The 17,313-nt window shown below is 39.4% G+C and overlaps 1 protein-coding gene across 3 annotated transcripts in view; it reads right to left on the bottom strand.

Moving 5' to 3' along the window:
- The window catches only part of FBN1 (fibrillin 1), a 136,746-nt gene that overhangs the window by 12,035 nt on the left and 107,398 nt on the right, over nucleotides 1–17,313 (bottom strand). For all 3 annotated transcript variants that reach the window (XM_015872957.2, XM_015872959.1, XM_032446761.1), the window contains 16 exons: nucleotides 17,054–17,122; nucleotides 16,813–16,938; nucleotides 16,525–16,647; nucleotides 15,901–16,059; nucleotides 14,876–14,947; nucleotides 12,550–12,675; nucleotides 11,117–11,239; nucleotides 8,120–8,245; nucleotides 7,210–7,326; nucleotides 6,687–6,815; nucleotides 6,315–6,434; nucleotides 5,742–5,867; nucleotides 3,622–3,771; nucleotides 2,208–2,273; nucleotides 1,386–1,502; nucleotides 937–1,056 (listed from right to left, as the gene is read on the bottom strand). In XM_015872957.2, the coding sequence (XP_015728443.1) occupies nucleotides 937–1,056; nucleotides 1,386–1,502; nucleotides 2,208–2,273; nucleotides 3,622–3,771; nucleotides 5,742–5,867; nucleotides 6,315–6,434; nucleotides 6,687–6,815; nucleotides 7,210–7,326; nucleotides 8,120–8,245; nucleotides 11,117–11,239; nucleotides 12,550–12,675; nucleotides 14,876–14,947; nucleotides 15,901–16,059; nucleotides 16,525–16,647; nucleotides 16,813–16,938; nucleotides 17,054–17,122 (1,869 nt within the window). The remainder of the gene's footprint in view (nucleotides 1–936; nucleotides 1,057–1,385; nucleotides 1,503–2,207; nucleotides 2,274–3,621; nucleotides 3,772–5,741; nucleotides 5,868–6,314; nucleotides 6,435–6,686; nucleotides 6,816–7,209; nucleotides 7,327–8,119; nucleotides 8,246–11,116; nucleotides 11,240–12,549; nucleotides 12,676–14,875; nucleotides 14,948–15,900; nucleotides 16,060–16,524; nucleotides 16,648–16,812; nucleotides 16,939–17,053; nucleotides 17,123–17,313) is intronic.

Raw genomic sequence — 17,313 nt, forward strand, 5'->3', positions numbered from 1 at the left:
ATAATGATGTTTACACTCTCTGCTAACTCCTCTGCAATTTGAGCTTTTGACCAAATTCCACAGGGAAGTAAATGAAGCTCTAACTGTATATAAAACTAATGCGAGCTGATGCAAAAATAGAACCATTCCTTTGTATGGGTTTGCAAACTAGATGGTAGCAGATAATGGAAGAACAGCTGTGTCAGGTCAGATAAAGTGTCAGAATGTCCGAGGACATTCTCCTCTCTCTGGCGATAACTTAAGGGGAAAAGTATTTAAAATAAAGGCACCATGTATGCAGAGATCTTTCCCCTGATACAGCCTCTCAAGTTTAAGGCCTTCCACAGCCAAAAGCCACACAGAAACTATCAAGCTTAATTTCCACTGATGGATTCCCACACAAATTTGTGCAAACTCCTTCTGGATCAATTTATGTTTGTGGCCTCACTAATGTTCTACAGCAAAGAGTTTCACTACTTAAGTAAGCACTATGCATATAAAAATGTTTGCTTTGGTTTGTCTAACATGCTCCCTCCAGTTCTGATACCCTCACCACTTGTGGTTTTATAAATTTAAATCATATATCTCTTCAACCACATTTACCACACTGAAAGATTCTAGTCTAATTAATTTTCTCTGTGCTCCTTCTATAACTCTGCTCTTCCTCATTCCTCCCCTCTTTGTGCACTTTCACACTTTAACTTCTGAAATAAGAGACCGAAGGATGAAAAATATTCAGCGCAGGGGTACCACTGCAATCTTACAGTACTGTGCTAACAGCATCTGTTCTGTTTCTTTCCTAACAAACCGAAGTAGTCCATTTTCTACTTTCACCTTTGCTTAGCATTTCAGAAATCCTCCACAGAGCTGCTTTACTGTCCTCGATTGTTTTCTAAAATGAAGAAACTGTTTCAGCACACAACTGCAATGGCTGTCCTTAACATGTGGGAGTCTCACCTTCACAGGTCATCATTGGTCCAGGCTCAAACCCATCAACACAGGTACATTCAAAACCACCCACCACGTTCCTGCAAGTTCCATTTCCACATGGATTTCCAACAGCACATTCATCAGTATCTGCAAGCAAATAAACCAAGGCAAGACTACACAGTTATTCTCAAGTAAAAGGAACAAAACTCTAGTAAGCAACAACAGCAAAACAACAAACATAACATAAGAACTCATTTAAGCTACTGAATTATGGTCACTTGAGGTTTTCTTGGGCAAGCTCCCAGCCAGGGAAGTCTGACCTAGAACAGGTTGCTCAAACCCTGCCCAGTCATGTTTTGATCACTGGCATAGATGGTGACTCTATATTAGAATGATATATCTCCATTATGTCCTTAATGTCATACTCAGCAATTCAGGAGTTCTTTTAAAATGGAAGATGAAGCAGCTATACCTACCTACACATTGAGTTTCTTGTAGGATGTAACCATAGGGACATTCACAGCGGAAAGATCCATCTGTGTTGATACACTGGCCAAATTTACAGTTATCCGGATCAAGGCACTCATCCACATCTGAACGAGAAATACAAACAACACATTAAGTGTAGTTTATTTCATGTGGTTTTAGACTTCTCTCAAACAGCAAATGTTATTCTAGTGAGAAACATTCCTGATCACACAACAAAAGTGCTATTATTTGAATTCTGATAGATTAGGATGTGGGCACAACATTTGGCTTACAGGGAAGCTTTTGGAACTCAAAAAAGGAATTGGTTCTGAACGTCGTATAAAAATCTGAGTGAGGCCACGAGGGGCAGGTAAGAAAAACAGCAGCCATTTAGTGCTCCTTGATTAACACTTTTGCCAGTGAGGCTGAAGGGGAACCTGTCTTGGGTGAAAGCAGAAAGTACTGAAGGGACAAACTGTATCTGACAAACTGTGGCTTGCACTTCTGGAGCCTGGGAACATGTTACATTTATTGTACAAGGAAAGGTGGGTACACTGTGATCCATGCTCTGGATCCTGCACAGGTTTCCTAGCAAGTCTGAGAAGCTTAAATTAAAAATGCCAAATTAATTTCTAACATATGAGACCTTGAGATTTATTTTTAAAACTGGCTTAAATAATAGAAAAAAAAAAAAAAAGGTTGAGAAGCTTCCAAAAAGTTACGTCTTTTGGAAATATTGATTCTCAATTGGAAGGGACAATGGTCTATGGATAAAAAATGGCATATTGCTGCAATAGAAGCATTGGCAATTGTGTAGCTCATTCACTTACCCAGTCTTGCATCACCAGGTCCAACAAGGATGCCAATCCCAAATGGACAAATTTGTCTGAATGCCTCTGTTAAAAAGAACAAAACAGAAAGTTCAAACCGTAAGTAAAATTATGTTGTGGAGGTGAGCATCATCCACGGGCTTTGCAGTCAGACAGCAATGCATCCTTCTCGTGTTCAGATCCAGAAATACAGTACAGAAAGTAAGGAATTTATGTTGGTCTTACAGCCATGTAGTGACTGTACTTTACTTTTCACCTGATATCCTCTGTGTGCAAATGTAAAACCCTGTGAACAATGAGCATTATATAACTTGCTTCAAGGATCAAACAAATGCAACATTTCCATCTTAAAAGCATCAGTACCAGTGACTGCATTCTTTTCTACTGTAAATTAAAGAACTCTACGATTTTCTGAAGAAAATACAATCTCATCTGTAGTTACTAGTTAGTAGAAATAACTTTACTACAGGTAGGATGAGAGTGTAATTTTGGGGTTCAGCTTAGACTGAAGTTACTGTTCTGTTTTCAGGTCCACAGAATGCTGTGATACGTAGTACAGATTTCCAGCTGATTGGTTCAGATGCTCCAAGGGCAACTGAATGACTCACACAGGCAATATGCCTAGAAGGAATATTGCAGCTGGCACATCTGATTTCTCTTTTCTCCCCTTGTTTTTGTGTGGACTGTCTGCAAAACATCCACATGACATATTAGTGAAATGAGCTCTATTAATGTATTGCTGAAACCAGTAATGCTGTTAACCACATCTGTCAGTATGAATTAAAGTGTGTTCAGCAAATTGCACTATGATGGTATGAGGGCCTGTTGACTTGTTTGATGCTTAGTTGCAGTCTTACAGAGGATACTAACAAAGGAAAGTGTTTCTTTAGTACCAGCCCATGGAGGCTTTCCCTCATAGAGGCCTCTGTTTTGTCATTCTCTGTTATTTCTGCAAGCCATTCACACTGAAACTAATGCAAGTCAGACTTTTTCAAAAGTAATAAATTTTAGTCACAAAATGCAACATAATGATTAAGGTGTGGATTTAGTCCTATTGTTTGTAAAGTAAAAACACACTTAGATTTCATTTCTATGGCATCTCTTCCTATACTTGGGCTAATTCTATTTGCAACTTGCAGGTGTTTCCTCACAGAGCCTATTACCTTCCTATTGCAGTATGTGACACTTCCACAGCTAAACATTCAACTCCTGATCATACTAATAAACCTATAAGCAAACCCTGAGTGCGGTTGAGAGATGCTTTTTGAGACTGCAAAACCACCTACCTTAAAGAGAACAAAGGTTAAACAGCTATGAAAAATTATTATTCTTACTTCTTTCTTATAAGAAGCCCAGACTCCTTTCAGTTCTGAGCAATTACCACAACACTAAGGTCACCAAGTCAACAACGCACCATCTGCTTCCTCTGGGCAGAGTTCACAGGGATCTCCCCATCCCTGTCCTTTCAGGGCACAACAACACTCTTGTTTGGAGTGGTTTCGGGATTTTGGCACAGAACATTTTCCATCTTCAAATTTAGTAAAGCAGTAACTCACTCTCAGATCTGTAAAGAGAAAAAGAGTTGTTGTTATGTGCAGCTAGAGTGACTTTGACACAGTTTTCAATTAGAGGTGTAAATTGCACATTACATCAAGCCCACCCCAACAAAACACAGTTTCCATCTGAGTCTAACAAGGACAATTACTGCCTCTGACTGGAGAAGACTGGAAGAAGGAGAAGCACTCTAACCCAGTAAAGGAAAGCTACGAGGTAGAGTGTCCTATCTCAATCAGGGAAAATATTTCCTCCTTTGTCTGGCAGAAATGTGAGGGCCTCCCACCTTCACTCCTTTTTGTGAGAACTGAATACTGATTTACACTTTGTTATTAGTAAGAATCACTTCAGCCAAGAGATTTGAGTAAACTTGCAGTGATAATGCTGCTCAGTGATGAACTGAGGAGCAAGCTTCAGCAACACTTTCCTTCTTCATTCTTCCCTGAGGCACACACAGCAAAGAAAACTGGACTTGTGGCACTCCTTCAAGCTGGGCAACCAGGATGCTGGAGTAGAGCTGAGATCACAGACCACAAGCATCCAGCAGGCAGAGCTGGCAGCTCCCTGGGCTGGCAGGGGAACAGCAATGGGCCAGTTGTGGAAGCAGCTGCTCATCCAGTTTTCTGGCTACTGCATCAAAGCTGGGCAATGTCCAGACTTTACAAAAGCAAAGTAACAGGAAGTTTTAAACAAAAGTTTGTTTGCCCCCAGATACCAGAAAAATACCCTCTTTTGGGGAGGATGGGGAAAAACATACTTCCTGTGTACATACAAGCATGCATTTTCCTCTGATATTAAATATGAAACGGTGGTCTGTCTTTTACAAAGAAGATTAAGCTGCATTCTTTATTACAATTTTGTTTCTTGGTTGTTGTTTTCTCCTTACCTGGAGAGAATAATACCCTCAGGGTAAAGAAACCTCATTTATACGAGCTTCAAAAGCACAGCAACACAGCAAAAGCAGCCGTGAGACTTTCTTGAAGTTAAGGGAAGTAGCTGCACCAAACTCTGTGGTGGTTTGAAGACTTGGATCAACATTTACTGCAGGTTGGGTTCCTTTTTTTTTTTTTTTTTTTTTTTAAAACCAAAACCACAGTTTCATTCAGCCCACTGTGAAGGGAAGAACTCCCCACGGTGTCAACAAGTATCACCACTCGGTGCCAAGCAAAACTACACAGGTCCTTATAAAGGTCTTACTCATCAGTGGTTACCACTGTGCACACTGTATACAGGACATTCAATGATGAATCTATTTAATGGTTTCCCAAACCTTTAAAATAACTCACTCCCTAATTTGCTGCGCTTTTTTTTTATCCACACAATTAACCAATCTGTGGGTTTTCACTGCTACATGTTCAGCTTTTAGCATTTAACCTCTGTTTTAGTGCCCATGTTTAGGCTCTGAACAGTGTACATGGTAATTTTGAAGCCTTACATCTTGAGAAAGCTTCTGCTTCTCTATTGTCCACAGTATTCTGTTTGCTTATGTTTTCCATTGATCTTGTTTCCACCCACACATTCGTGGAAAGCAACAGCATTTAACAAGTATTATGTAGCATTTGCGAAGTGCTAAGAGCTGCCTTCTTCCTGGAAACGCTGCCTGTAGCACTGCACGACAGCAATCTCTGGTGCTCATGCTTCATCACTATGTCAAACGTGTCACAGTCTATACAGAATCTAGGTAGTCTCAGCATTTCTTCCAGGAGTGCAATAAAGGGCTGTGGAGCAACATGATTTCCCCACTTAACTTAGAGCATTTAACATAATCTTCACCCCTTTTATTGCAATGCTCTCTTTAATGACAATCAGATGTTAGAGAAAGGCAGAACCTGGCCACAACTGAAGAATTATCCTGTTTTTCTTGTGAAAAATACTGTTGGAGTCCAGAGCTTCCTTAGTATATTAGAAACAGGCAGCTAGCAAGGCTTTTATGAAACAGAAAACAAATTCTGAAATGCCAAAAAATAAGGATGAGATTACCTTGGCATCGCCTTCCTGTGGAAGACAACACAAAACCTTCTGGACACAAGCATTTGAAGCTGCCTGCAGTGTTGCTGCATGTGCCCAGGGCACAAATTTCTGGCTGTTCCACACACTCATCAATATCTGTAAGAGAAGCAATTAGAGAGATGAGAAACAAGAATGTCTACTGACAGATGTTCTACATCAAATGTAACTTTACATCACTGCTGATATCTAACATCTGAAAATACAGATGTCAGCAGAAAGACAGACAGAAAGAGGAATAAGAAATCCAGGTACAAAATCTAGGGTTAGTTTTTCAGAGCCTCCAGCTGTGGCTACACCTCCAGCCATGTGCCAGTAACACGTCTAAGATCAGATTTTTCTCTTGGGATCTGATCAGGTAGTTGGGATTCAAAACAAAACTTGACCAGACTTCATCAGAAGCAAGTAACTCATCAGTGGCTACAGTTCAGAATTGCATACCGTCACACAAAAAATAAACATTACCCATGTTTAGATGCAGAGGAAAGTGGCAACAACTATGAGTGGCTAAGGAAATGGACAGAACAAGGACTGATCTATACACACCTTCACATCTGTCAACTTGCAGGACATATCCAGGAGGACAAATGCATCTAAATGACCCATCCAAGTTCTGGCATGTGCCTGGCGCGCATTTTCCAGGCTCCAGTGCACACTCATTGACATCTGAAAGAAAAGAAAAACAACAGCAATTATGTCAAATAAGTTATCTCAATACATTTGCCATTAAGGCTGCTATACATTTGATTCCAACAAACTAACTGTGGAACCTTCCAAGAGCAGAAGAGTCCTCAACCACTTCATCTAGGTACAGTGACAGCAGTTTCAACAGCTCTCTGACCTCTCTCACTGTTTTACTGAACACTGTCTACTCAAGGTCTACTGCACCTTTTTCCTCCCCTAAAAGAAGGCACTCACCAACACAAGTCCTTCCATCCAGAGCCACCTCATAGCCGTCATTGCACAGACACTGGAAAGATCCAATTGTATTCACACACTGGCCATTCCTGCAGAGCATCCCATTTCCACTTGCACACTCATCGACATCTAAAAAAAAAAAATAACATTGAAAAACACCCGCACCAAGTAAAATTGGATAGATAGGATTTCTGTTTCCACTGTATAAGCACAGTAACTGAATTCATCAGTAATCCCGTTTCAAAAGGAAGTGAAAGAAAAGTATTGCTACTGGTCTAATTTAAAAAGTTGTCAATGCAAGAGTTAAAAAAGGAATGGGATATTTCACATGCAAACATTTAAGTGGTTGCAGAAAAGTGAAGGGTAAATAATCAGAGGCCTTCTCAGACTGAAGAAATAGCTTTCTGTCTTACTAACACAGACCATTCAAGTGTGATCCTTTAATGCAGAAGATGGTACTAATGTTAATTTTATTAAAAGCAAAAAGTCTTAGAAACCCTTAACTGGTCTCAGCACTCCTCACCTATGCAGTCGTTGTTGTGTGAGAGGATAAATCCCAAATTGCAGCGGCAGTTGAAAGAGCCGATGGTGTTTCTACAGGTTCCATTTCCACAGGCATCTCTCTCACACTCATTAATATCTAAAAAGGAGAAAAAAGGAGCAGCAAGAGTTTTCATCTTTGACAGGGCAAGGAAGGCCTGTAGCTGTCCCACAGGCAAGAGAAGTAACCTACTGCCAACACAGACCAAATACAAGTGAAAAAGATTTTCCTATCTTCCAAAAGGAAGATTTTACAAAGGTTTATATATTTGATAGTAACACCTATAAAAATGATCAAGTATTCAATAATCACTTATCTTTCTATAGCTCCTGTCTCAGCTTTCCCAAAAGATTTCTAAGCTATCTGTGCTTACAAACATCCTGAAATTTCCCTGTCTTACCCAGACTACAGACACTAAACTAACAGCTTTGAATGGGTTAAATACAAAGTTTCCTTCTTTATGAAGATGTCTCTGTTTCTGAAAAGGCCACTTTTTTGGCAGGAAATCTATCCCTGACTTCTCTGTTAACAAGTAGGCTATAGAAAATTGTTGCACTGCAATATTCATCTACTAGATTTCTTGCCTGAAGGAATGAATGAGACAAAACGTTTCAGAAAACTCTGAAGAAAGAATTATTTTTATGAAACAAATGAAAGCATTAGCAGTTTAGAAAACAGGATATATATATTTAAACTGTCTGTCTACTGTACTGAGACATTCTCCCTTTCATTATCAGCTTCTTATCATCTCCAGCTGTCAGCTATGGTGGATTTGCATCTTTGCCTCGAGTTAGATGGTTCACAATCAGTTTTGTAATGCCATTCCTTGTGGCAAGGAGATTAGACTTCCATTAACACAGTTATTAAATACAACTTAACGTGATATACTTGCCTATACACATTGTTCTGTCATCGTTGGTCTTGAACCCATTGTGACAAATGCAGTAAAAACTTCCGACAGTGTCAATACACTGCCCATGGCTGCAGATATTGGGAATTTCTTGACATTCATTCCGATCTGAAAACAAAGACAAATAGGACATGATAAGCTCAAACAACAAGAACTACTGTTGTATGAAGCAAGAAAGTGTTTTGCCAACAGAAGCAAGCACTCATCTGTATAATTCTGCAGAGAAAGATGGGGAAATCTACCCTGCCAACATGTGATATGCTGCCTTATAATAGCAGGGCATCTACTACACTGGTATAACAGCTGACTGCTTCCTGCTGCTTTTGTTATACAGAACCACAGGACTGCAGGGGTTGGAAAGGACCTCAGGAGATCACAGAGTCCAACCCTGTGCTAAAACAGGTTCCCTACAACAGGTCGCACAGGTCAACGCCCAAACAGGGCTTGAATATCTCCACAGAAGGAGACCCCACACCTCCCTGGGCAGCCTGATCCAGTGCCCTGTTACCCATACTGCAAAGAAATTCTTCTGCACTTTTGTATGGAACTTCCTGTGTTCAAGTTTTAGGCCATTATTCCTTGTCCTATTGCTACACACCACCAAGAAGAGCCTGGCCTCATCCATTTGCCTCCCACCTCCCTTTAGATATTTATAAACATTAATCAGATCCCTCTCTTAGTCTTTCCCCCATTTATGAATGCTTTTAGGCAGAACACAGGATTTTACCCACAGCAAGTGAAACAAAATGTCAAAGAACAAAATGTTTGCTGTCCAGTACAACTTTTCCATAAAAGAACCAGAAACATAAATCAAACTAGGTCTCTTTTTTGACCTTGTCAACAACAAAAGCTGGTTTGATTCAATATGCTCCTTGGCATTTTGCCTGATGCAGCTCCAAAACACAATAACTGAGGTGCCCTCATAAGCTTATACTAGAATCCATTAGATTTTAGTGTTCTGTAATTTTCTTTTACGTATAATTTAAGCGAAACAGACCCAATTTCATAACAAATCAGATCCAGTGCTTTGCAAAACAAAGAGTGAAGTTGTTCATAATTGCAAAGAACTGCATGTACCAAATCTTGTTTTTCTTCCTCCATTGCCTGTTCTTCTCACTGCACTAAATACGTGGAGAATCCCAATAACCCCCATCCTTAGGATTACTGTATTTCCACTGGGGACATCAGTAGCTTTAAATGAGGGTTCACTGATGACTGAGCTCTCCCAGTGCTATTAATGATACTGCTGCTAAATAGGGTCCAAAGAAGGCAGGAAGGAAACCTCTGCTGGATAACATTAAAACTTAAGAAATCCGAATTCTCTCATCTTAGAAGACTGATGGAGAAAGAAAAATTTTGACTTTCTTCAGTGCTCTGCAAACAGTGAATTAGAGCCCCAGGCAAAAATAACTTCTTTTGGGGTGAGGGGAGAAGGGTCTTTTCAAGGCCATCTAGTTCAGCTGCCCGACCACTGCAGGGCAAACCAAAAGTAAAAGCATATTGAAGAGGGCATTACCCTGTTGTCTTTTGAACACAGACAGGCATGTGGCATCAAATACCTCTCTGAGAAGCCCGTTCCACTGTTCGACCACCCTCACAGTAAAGAAACTGGGAGGCAGAATATAAGTGTTTCTATGAAAAATTATGTACTGTATTACAATAGAATATCACCAGAAGAATGCTATTTTTATAGTAAGTTAAGTGTGGTACACCAAGTAAACATGATGCACCATAGTTTTGATTCAGGAAGATACAAGCCACTGGAGTGTAATCCTTTCTCATGCAGTAGTATGACTGATTCAGTATTGCAAGGTGTTTAGCACTTTGCTCTCAGCAGAGTCATTAGGAGTTTCCTTTCTTCATTGGACCAAGTACTTTAATCAACCACTTTTATTTTTACTCTAATTGTTTATTTTCACTAAATGTAAAATAAGAGCAAAATACAGGGAAGTATTACTCTTTGTGCCAATTCACGCTGGCTTATTGTAACCCATATCAGAACCTTTCCTGGCTCTTCCTGTACTACTGTAACGAACCCATAAAAACAATTACATTGAGAATATATTGGATATTTACATATGCCATTGCATAGATTTACAAAGCAAAGTTTCAGTTCTCATGGTAGGGTTCTGGTTGTCCCTACGCCCTTTTCCCTCAAGAGTCTCACAAAACAATGAAAAACTACTCTGCAGTGAAAGTGTACTTCCTCAAACTCAAGTACTCAAGCAAAATCTCAAACGTCACCAATTTCCTTTGTACTTATTATTTTGTACAGAAATGTATATAGTATTTACAAGCTGCTTGGCTCCCAGCACTCTAAAATCTCTGCAGTTCTTCAAGTAATCAACACAAATGCCTCTCTGGACTATGATTTTAAAAGAAAGAGCAAATAGATTAGAGAAGGGCAGTCCTATTCAGGGAGTATTTAAAAATAATGTTCTGGGGCCCACTTAAACCCACAGAAAAGTTAGGAAGTGTAACAATAAGCTTTTTAATTTAGCTATTGCATATGGCCTAGCAGATAAGTCCACCTTATCAGAAGAGACCCCAGCAAGCAGTGTTATCTGAAAATAAGGCAATATAGCTGGCAAATAAATTACTAAAACACATCCTGAAAATTAAAATGAAAATCAAATAATTTATGCAGATGAAGGGAGAAATACTGTATGTTCTCTGTACAGACAGTAGTTGAAATAGTAGTGTCAGAGAATAACTAGACAAGAAACAGTGAATATAACTCGGACTACAGAAACATCTTTGCAGTCAGTGGGATAGAGTGGAATGAACATCATTTATGCCCAATAGATTTCTGGTAATTAGAAGAATGATTATGGGAATCCCTAACGGGTTTTAAGAGTAGGGTTCCTGGAGCCCAGATCATCATAAAATACGTCCTGAAGTGGAGACTTGCTTTATTAGTTTCTATCTGAAGCTACTACTTTCTGCAGACATTCATGCAAAGAAGACAGATGTACTCACCAGTGCAGCGGCCAGTTGATGTGAACCTATAGCCAGGTTTACAGTCACAGCGGTAGCTTCCAGCTGTGTTGACACATTCTGCATTTTGCTGACACACTGGTCCATTTTGGCATTCATCAATATCTGTCAATACAAGAAGGAATTTGATCACTATGGTAACCACAAGAATGACAACAAAACCACTTTGTTTTTACTGCAAAGGAAATACTGTCTTACTGAGTATAGGCACATCTTTCAAACTGTGAGAACATCGACATATTTACAAAAGTAGACGTTTGGTCAAATTTAGGACCAGGACCACCACACGCTATTTCTGCTAGTAGTAGGATCTCAGAGACCAATACCTCAGGTACTAGTGACCCAGACAAAGAATGACTGATGGAAAAAGTTAGTTTCAAAAGGCATGAGAATAAAAATTAACTCTTAGAACTGGATTTGTTTATAAGTTCTGAAGATGGATTCACGGAAGTAGAGTTTTACTGTGGGTGGACTGCTGCCAGCTCCCTGCTTCCCAAAATATGGAAGGGAGATGAAGCATTTTATAGAGAAGATGGTATAGCCAAGAGATAACTGTAAAAGAACCTTCTTAGAGAAATACAGTGTAAGAGAGGTGACTCACAATCACTTTCTATTAATGGATACTGACTGCAGTAAATAAACATTATTCTAGAAAAAAAAAAAACAAACACACAAAGTGAGGGTGGAGCACTGTGCTTAAATGCAATTTTAGTCTCATGCACAGCATGCACAGTGTTGGGTGACAAAGCAGAGGATATCCCCTGAACTGATTCAAGCCTGGGTCAAAGACAGTACAACCCTCATTTTCACTTGGGTTTTCAAATTTAATAGAGAACTTTATTTCCCCGGAAATCTAACTGTGTTTCAGTTAGAAGGTGTGTGCAGAAGCTGCCTGGATTTGAAGCTCCTCGATACCATGTTCTGCAGTACCCAATTGGTCAGCAGTCATAAACCCCAACAGGGAATGAAATAATTCATATTACTACCTTCAGTTTGTTCACAAAACTGACAACACAATGTTAAAAAGTGTTTAAATTGGCAAATAAGTTATCATGTGTTTTTACTATTTACAGAAATCTTTGTTCCATAAGAAAAAAAAAATCTTGGAGTAAAATAATTATTCTCATGATCTGACTTAAGGCAACTATTTTTTCTTGGCTTTACTGTCAAATGTGAAAAACAATGTTTATTCCCATGACTGCTGATTCATGCTCCTTCAAGCCCTGAGACGTCTGATGAAAGATCTGGTATTTTCTATGCAAAGGAATTCAAAAAGTCTTAACTAACACAGACCTATTAACGCTGATACCAGTATTGTCCTTTGTTAAGAGTGACTTGCAAACATATCATAATTGCTACTGCCTGAATTGACAGTTGGTGAAACAAAACTTCTCTGAATGGGATTAACATTGTACCTTCACAGATCAGTAGCTTGTCATTGTAGAAGAAGCCCACCGGACACTCGCACCGGAAGCTGCCAACCATGTTGATACAGATCCCATTTTCACACACTCCAGGAATCTCTCTGCACTCATCAATATCTGCAAGAAGAATTTTTTAAAATACTTGCAAATGGTACTTTGTGAAATTCTCTGCTACATGATACATCTTGCATTTGTCCTTCCTATAATAAACTAATGTATGTGATCATCAACATTCCCAACTGCAATGGACAGTGAGCATGGAACACAGAAATCTGCTGTTTCCCAAAGTACTCTTCACTGTAGCCCAGCTCTATCCTGCCACATAGAAGGCAGAAGATGGCATCCATTCTTCCTCATGTCTCCCACCCACAGCCCTGATGAACCTTCTCATTCATTCTGAGTGCTGAAATGGAGTTACTGGGAAGAGCTGAATGGAGAGAATGCAAATTGCTTTGTCTTATTATAGGAGAACTGAAAGCAAGCACTGATCAGAACTCACTTTGCACTGTTTTATCCTTGCTAATCTGGGTAATAGCCATGCATTTCTTTAACAGTTTGGGATTGTCAATGCCAGGTAACATCTGAAGTGATGCCAACATACTATTAATTAGATTGATTAAGCCAGGTGGCCAGGGTTTGCTATTATTCTGTTTACATGTGGGTTATGTAATTGATTTTGGCAGAAAAAAGCAGCTGTTATTTCAATCATATATGTCCTGTCTATTGGGTTCCTAAATTAATTATGTTTAATATTCTGACAAGAAGAAACAGAGAGTCCCCCAAAACCTCTCCCTTTAGTAATAATTGCTACACGCATATAGTGGGGAATGAGCAGGTAATGTGAGTTTTAACCAGCTAATGTCTTTTAAAAATAACAAACTAATTTTATTTATTACTAGATTTGAGTCCTCTGATTAAAAACAGAGATTAGTAAAACTAACTCCCTCTCTGAAACAGCCACCTGGGGCAAGTATATTCAATCCAAACAACAGATGAGTAACATGTAAAGACTGTGACCAAATATTGCAAGGTGCATAGAGTAGTGTCCCTGCAAAGCATATGATATCTTGTTCCCATGCTCGGTGCCTACAGATGTAAGGTAAAACAGGAGATGCTCAGCAAAAGCAACAGGATGAATATTTCAGCCTAGTGACACCCACCAAGACACCAGAGCGGCAGGAACAGCCTTTGGTTTGCACGATGTAAAGCTGTGTGTTCATCACTCTCAGTGATGCACTGGAGGACGTTGGTGGCCTCCCTGGTATAACCCTTTTGTTTCAGTTGGCTCCTGCATGTGCACTGCTCTGTGGTGTGATGGGGTGGAGAGACTGAACACTCCTGGCACACAAGCTGCTACAGGTGCAACTTTTATTTCTATGAATGTTAGGATAATCCAAGGTCTTGCTGCAGTGCAACACCCCGTTGAGTTTATATGGCTGAACATAAATTCCCATGATACTGAATAGATCAGGTCAAACCTTAGTGCTTCTTGCCTTTTTTTTGATGAATGGCCCAGCTGATAATAATTTGGGTAATGTAACAATGAGAAGTGGGAACTTGGCTTGTAAGAAACAAGCCTGGTAAATCATAAATACATTTCAGTAACTTATTTAAAAGAAGACATTTTCTACTTTAACTACAAATACTTTCACCTAACTAGCTGAACATCACATCAAAGCAACAGCTTACTCCAAAAGCACCTGATAGTTGTCTGTATATTGCCTGTGTTTGTTAAAGGGCACACTATCTGCTTCTTATTTGCATTCTTCTGTGAATAAAAGCAAAATGGAGTCCCAGTAGGGATTTACTCAGATCCTTGTCTTTGAATTTCTCATTCTCTCCCTCTTTTTGTTTTGCAACTTGTTACTCACCATTCAAAAGTTATACACAATAACACATGTGAGAAATATTACAGTTAAACAGAAGAAAGGATTTTTGTGTCAAACCAATACACTTGGGGACTGGTGTGAAATGTCAAATTAAATCTGTACTTCAGTCTCAGGGAAAGACTCCTAATTCTACCCAGACCAAATGCTGATTGGCCTTACTCCCAGTTCTTGTATGCTTGGTAATCTGTGCCCTGCTCATGTAGGCCTGATGACAATTTCTTTTGAGCTTTATTTTGCCTTAATAACAAGCAGCAATAATCATTGCTGCCAGCTAGGAGGAGCTATACAGAAAGCTCGCAGGTTCAGAGCTAGATGGGAGGTTCAACTCCATTACACTGTTTGAAATAAATAACTGGGAAAGCAAACTTCGCCTCTTTCTTGGGCAGAGGTAGTATAGGATTTAGTTCAGAACAGAAATCACGACTCACCAACTGGTAATCCTGTGTAAATGTCAATGAAGAAGCCAGGCCTTTGACTTCCACAGAGTGTGGAGAACTCATCTAGAACAGGGAAACAAAGCAGCAGGAAAATAAAGCATAGTTTGAGTTAATCAACAGCCAAAAATTCACTATATCCTTAATCTAAAGTCCACGATTCACTACATCTATTGTCTAAGAATTTTTTTAGTCTGCTTTTAAGCACCTGCAGGGCACGCAGGAGTACGCAGACCTCCAGGGCTCACCCTGTGGTGTGCTTGGTACACACGCAGGTTTTCATTTAAAGGCCCCTGAGAACAGCGTATACAAAGATGCAGAACACTTGGGCTCACATCCTGGTTTTCCTGTGCATATGCTTATCTTTGCATTACATTTTCTGTGTACAAGTCAGATCTGACTTTAAAAAAATCTAAACCATAAGTTGGAAGTTATCCAGTTAATTGTCTAGAAGTTTGATCTTGAAGAAAACCAACTCCAAACAGAATGGGAAGTCCTAGGCTCAGCTATTTGGTCTAAACCAATGTGGAGATTTCCTGTATGCCCACAGAATTCATCCAGAAACTGCTACTTCTTATATGCAGCTGCTTGTCACAGATCATTCTCAGAAGAAACTGAGGTACTTCTGTCAATTCATGGTAAACAAAAAAGCCCCCTATTGCAATCAACAGTCAGGGCAGAGCAATGTTTGTTGGAGCAATGCCAGCCTTGTCCCTGCCTCAGTATGCCTTGAGTAACAGACATGTGCAAAGAGACAAATGAAGTCTCTCATACAGGGAAAACATCACAGAGGAGGCATGCATGGCCCAGCAGTCTGCACACACACCACTCCAAAAGGATGTGAACACACACCTTCATTGTGACTAGGGCTGATTCCATATAGACCAAAAGCAATCACTACATTTTAGACACATAAGACAAAAGTAATCCATCTCTTCCCCTAGCAATATTGCACCTGCTGATTGTAAGCACATTACTAAAGCTTTTGCAATGCTTTGCAGTGGGGAAAAAAAAAGTACCAGTGCTAGGAATAGGACACTGTTCACAAGGCTTATTCCATGCACGTCCAATGTTGTAGGAACAGCAGCACATTTTCTTGGTCATGTTGAAGAGTAGTTCGCCATCACAGGTTTGATTGTCAGCATAGTAATTTCTGTAGCATAGACTTCTTCTCATATCTGTAAAAATGAAAAAAAAACCAAAAACAAAACAAAACCAAAGGAAAATGTTTTAGCAGCTCTTATGGATGATGATGAACTTGAAGGGCTTTGGAGCTATCTCCTTCATATATGCACTTATTAGATGCTTGTCACTTACACAGGTAGATGCTGTGGCACTGTAAAATACTTCGTTAAAAATTATTCCTACAGTATTTCTAGTTTTACTAATCACCTGCAAAGCTTTCACCTGAAAGGGTGAGGTGAAAACTGGAGTGAATACAGAAAATATCAAATCAAAGGAGAAATTCTGTTGAGATACTAAAAAACCTAATAAAAGTGACCTACCATGATTTATGCAATAAGATTAATGAAAGAAGCTAGATCTTTTCTTTGGTTAACTCTCGTATAATTACATTTGAGGAATAATTGTGATTTGTGCCAGCCACGCCCCTGGCCCATAAAGCTTAAGAAAACCCTACATACCCATACAGTTGTTCCCTCCATTGACTTGCATGTAATCAGGAGGACAGATGCAGGTGTAGTTCCCAACAGTATTGTAACATGTGCCAGGTCCGCAAATGCCAGGTGTATCACACTCATTGACATCTAGAGGAGAACAAAACGGCAGTGAGTGGCCACAGCAGTTATGTTCCCAAAAACACAGCAATACCTCAGGTTCATTTTCAAGGAGAGATCAATTCTACAACATGTAGATTTTTCATCATTTTATACAAATAAAAGCAGAAGAATAGTTAAGCGAATGCAACCTACCATCACATACTCGAGTCTCCTCATTCAAATAGTAACCTGATGGACATTGACACTGGAAGCTTCCAAATGTATTAATACATTTCCCTCCTTGGCAGAGCCCAGGCAGTTCTTGGCATTCGTCAATATCTGTTCAAACAAATTCACAGATATTATATTATCTCATTCATACTTTTCCACAAAAAACAACACTGAAGAGTTTCATGGTTTTGGATGTGTAAAAATAGGAAAATGTAAATATTACCTTCTAATATAACTGTAATAGGGTTTGGTCGGAATCCTTCTCCTCCCGGGCAAAGAACCTTATACTCAGCTGTAAACAAAATAGAATTATGAATCTGCAATAGTAGAAACATTTTCAGCATAATTATCTTTGAAAATTAATCAAATTATTGCGGGAAAATTTAGACATAAAGGTGCTCAGTTACCAGATATCAACATTAGGTTTTACAGCTGTTATTCCATTTTGTAATGTCAAGTGTTTTATGTAATAGAATACATACA

This window comes from Coturnix japonica, chromosome 10 (assembly GCF_001577835.2).
Source record: "Coturnix japonica isolate 7356 chromosome 10, Coturnix japonica 2.1, whole genome shotgun sequence".
In the NCBI taxonomy this organism is placed as follows: domain Eukaryota; kingdom Metazoa; phylum Chordata; class Aves; order Galliformes; family Phasianidae; genus Coturnix; species Coturnix japonica.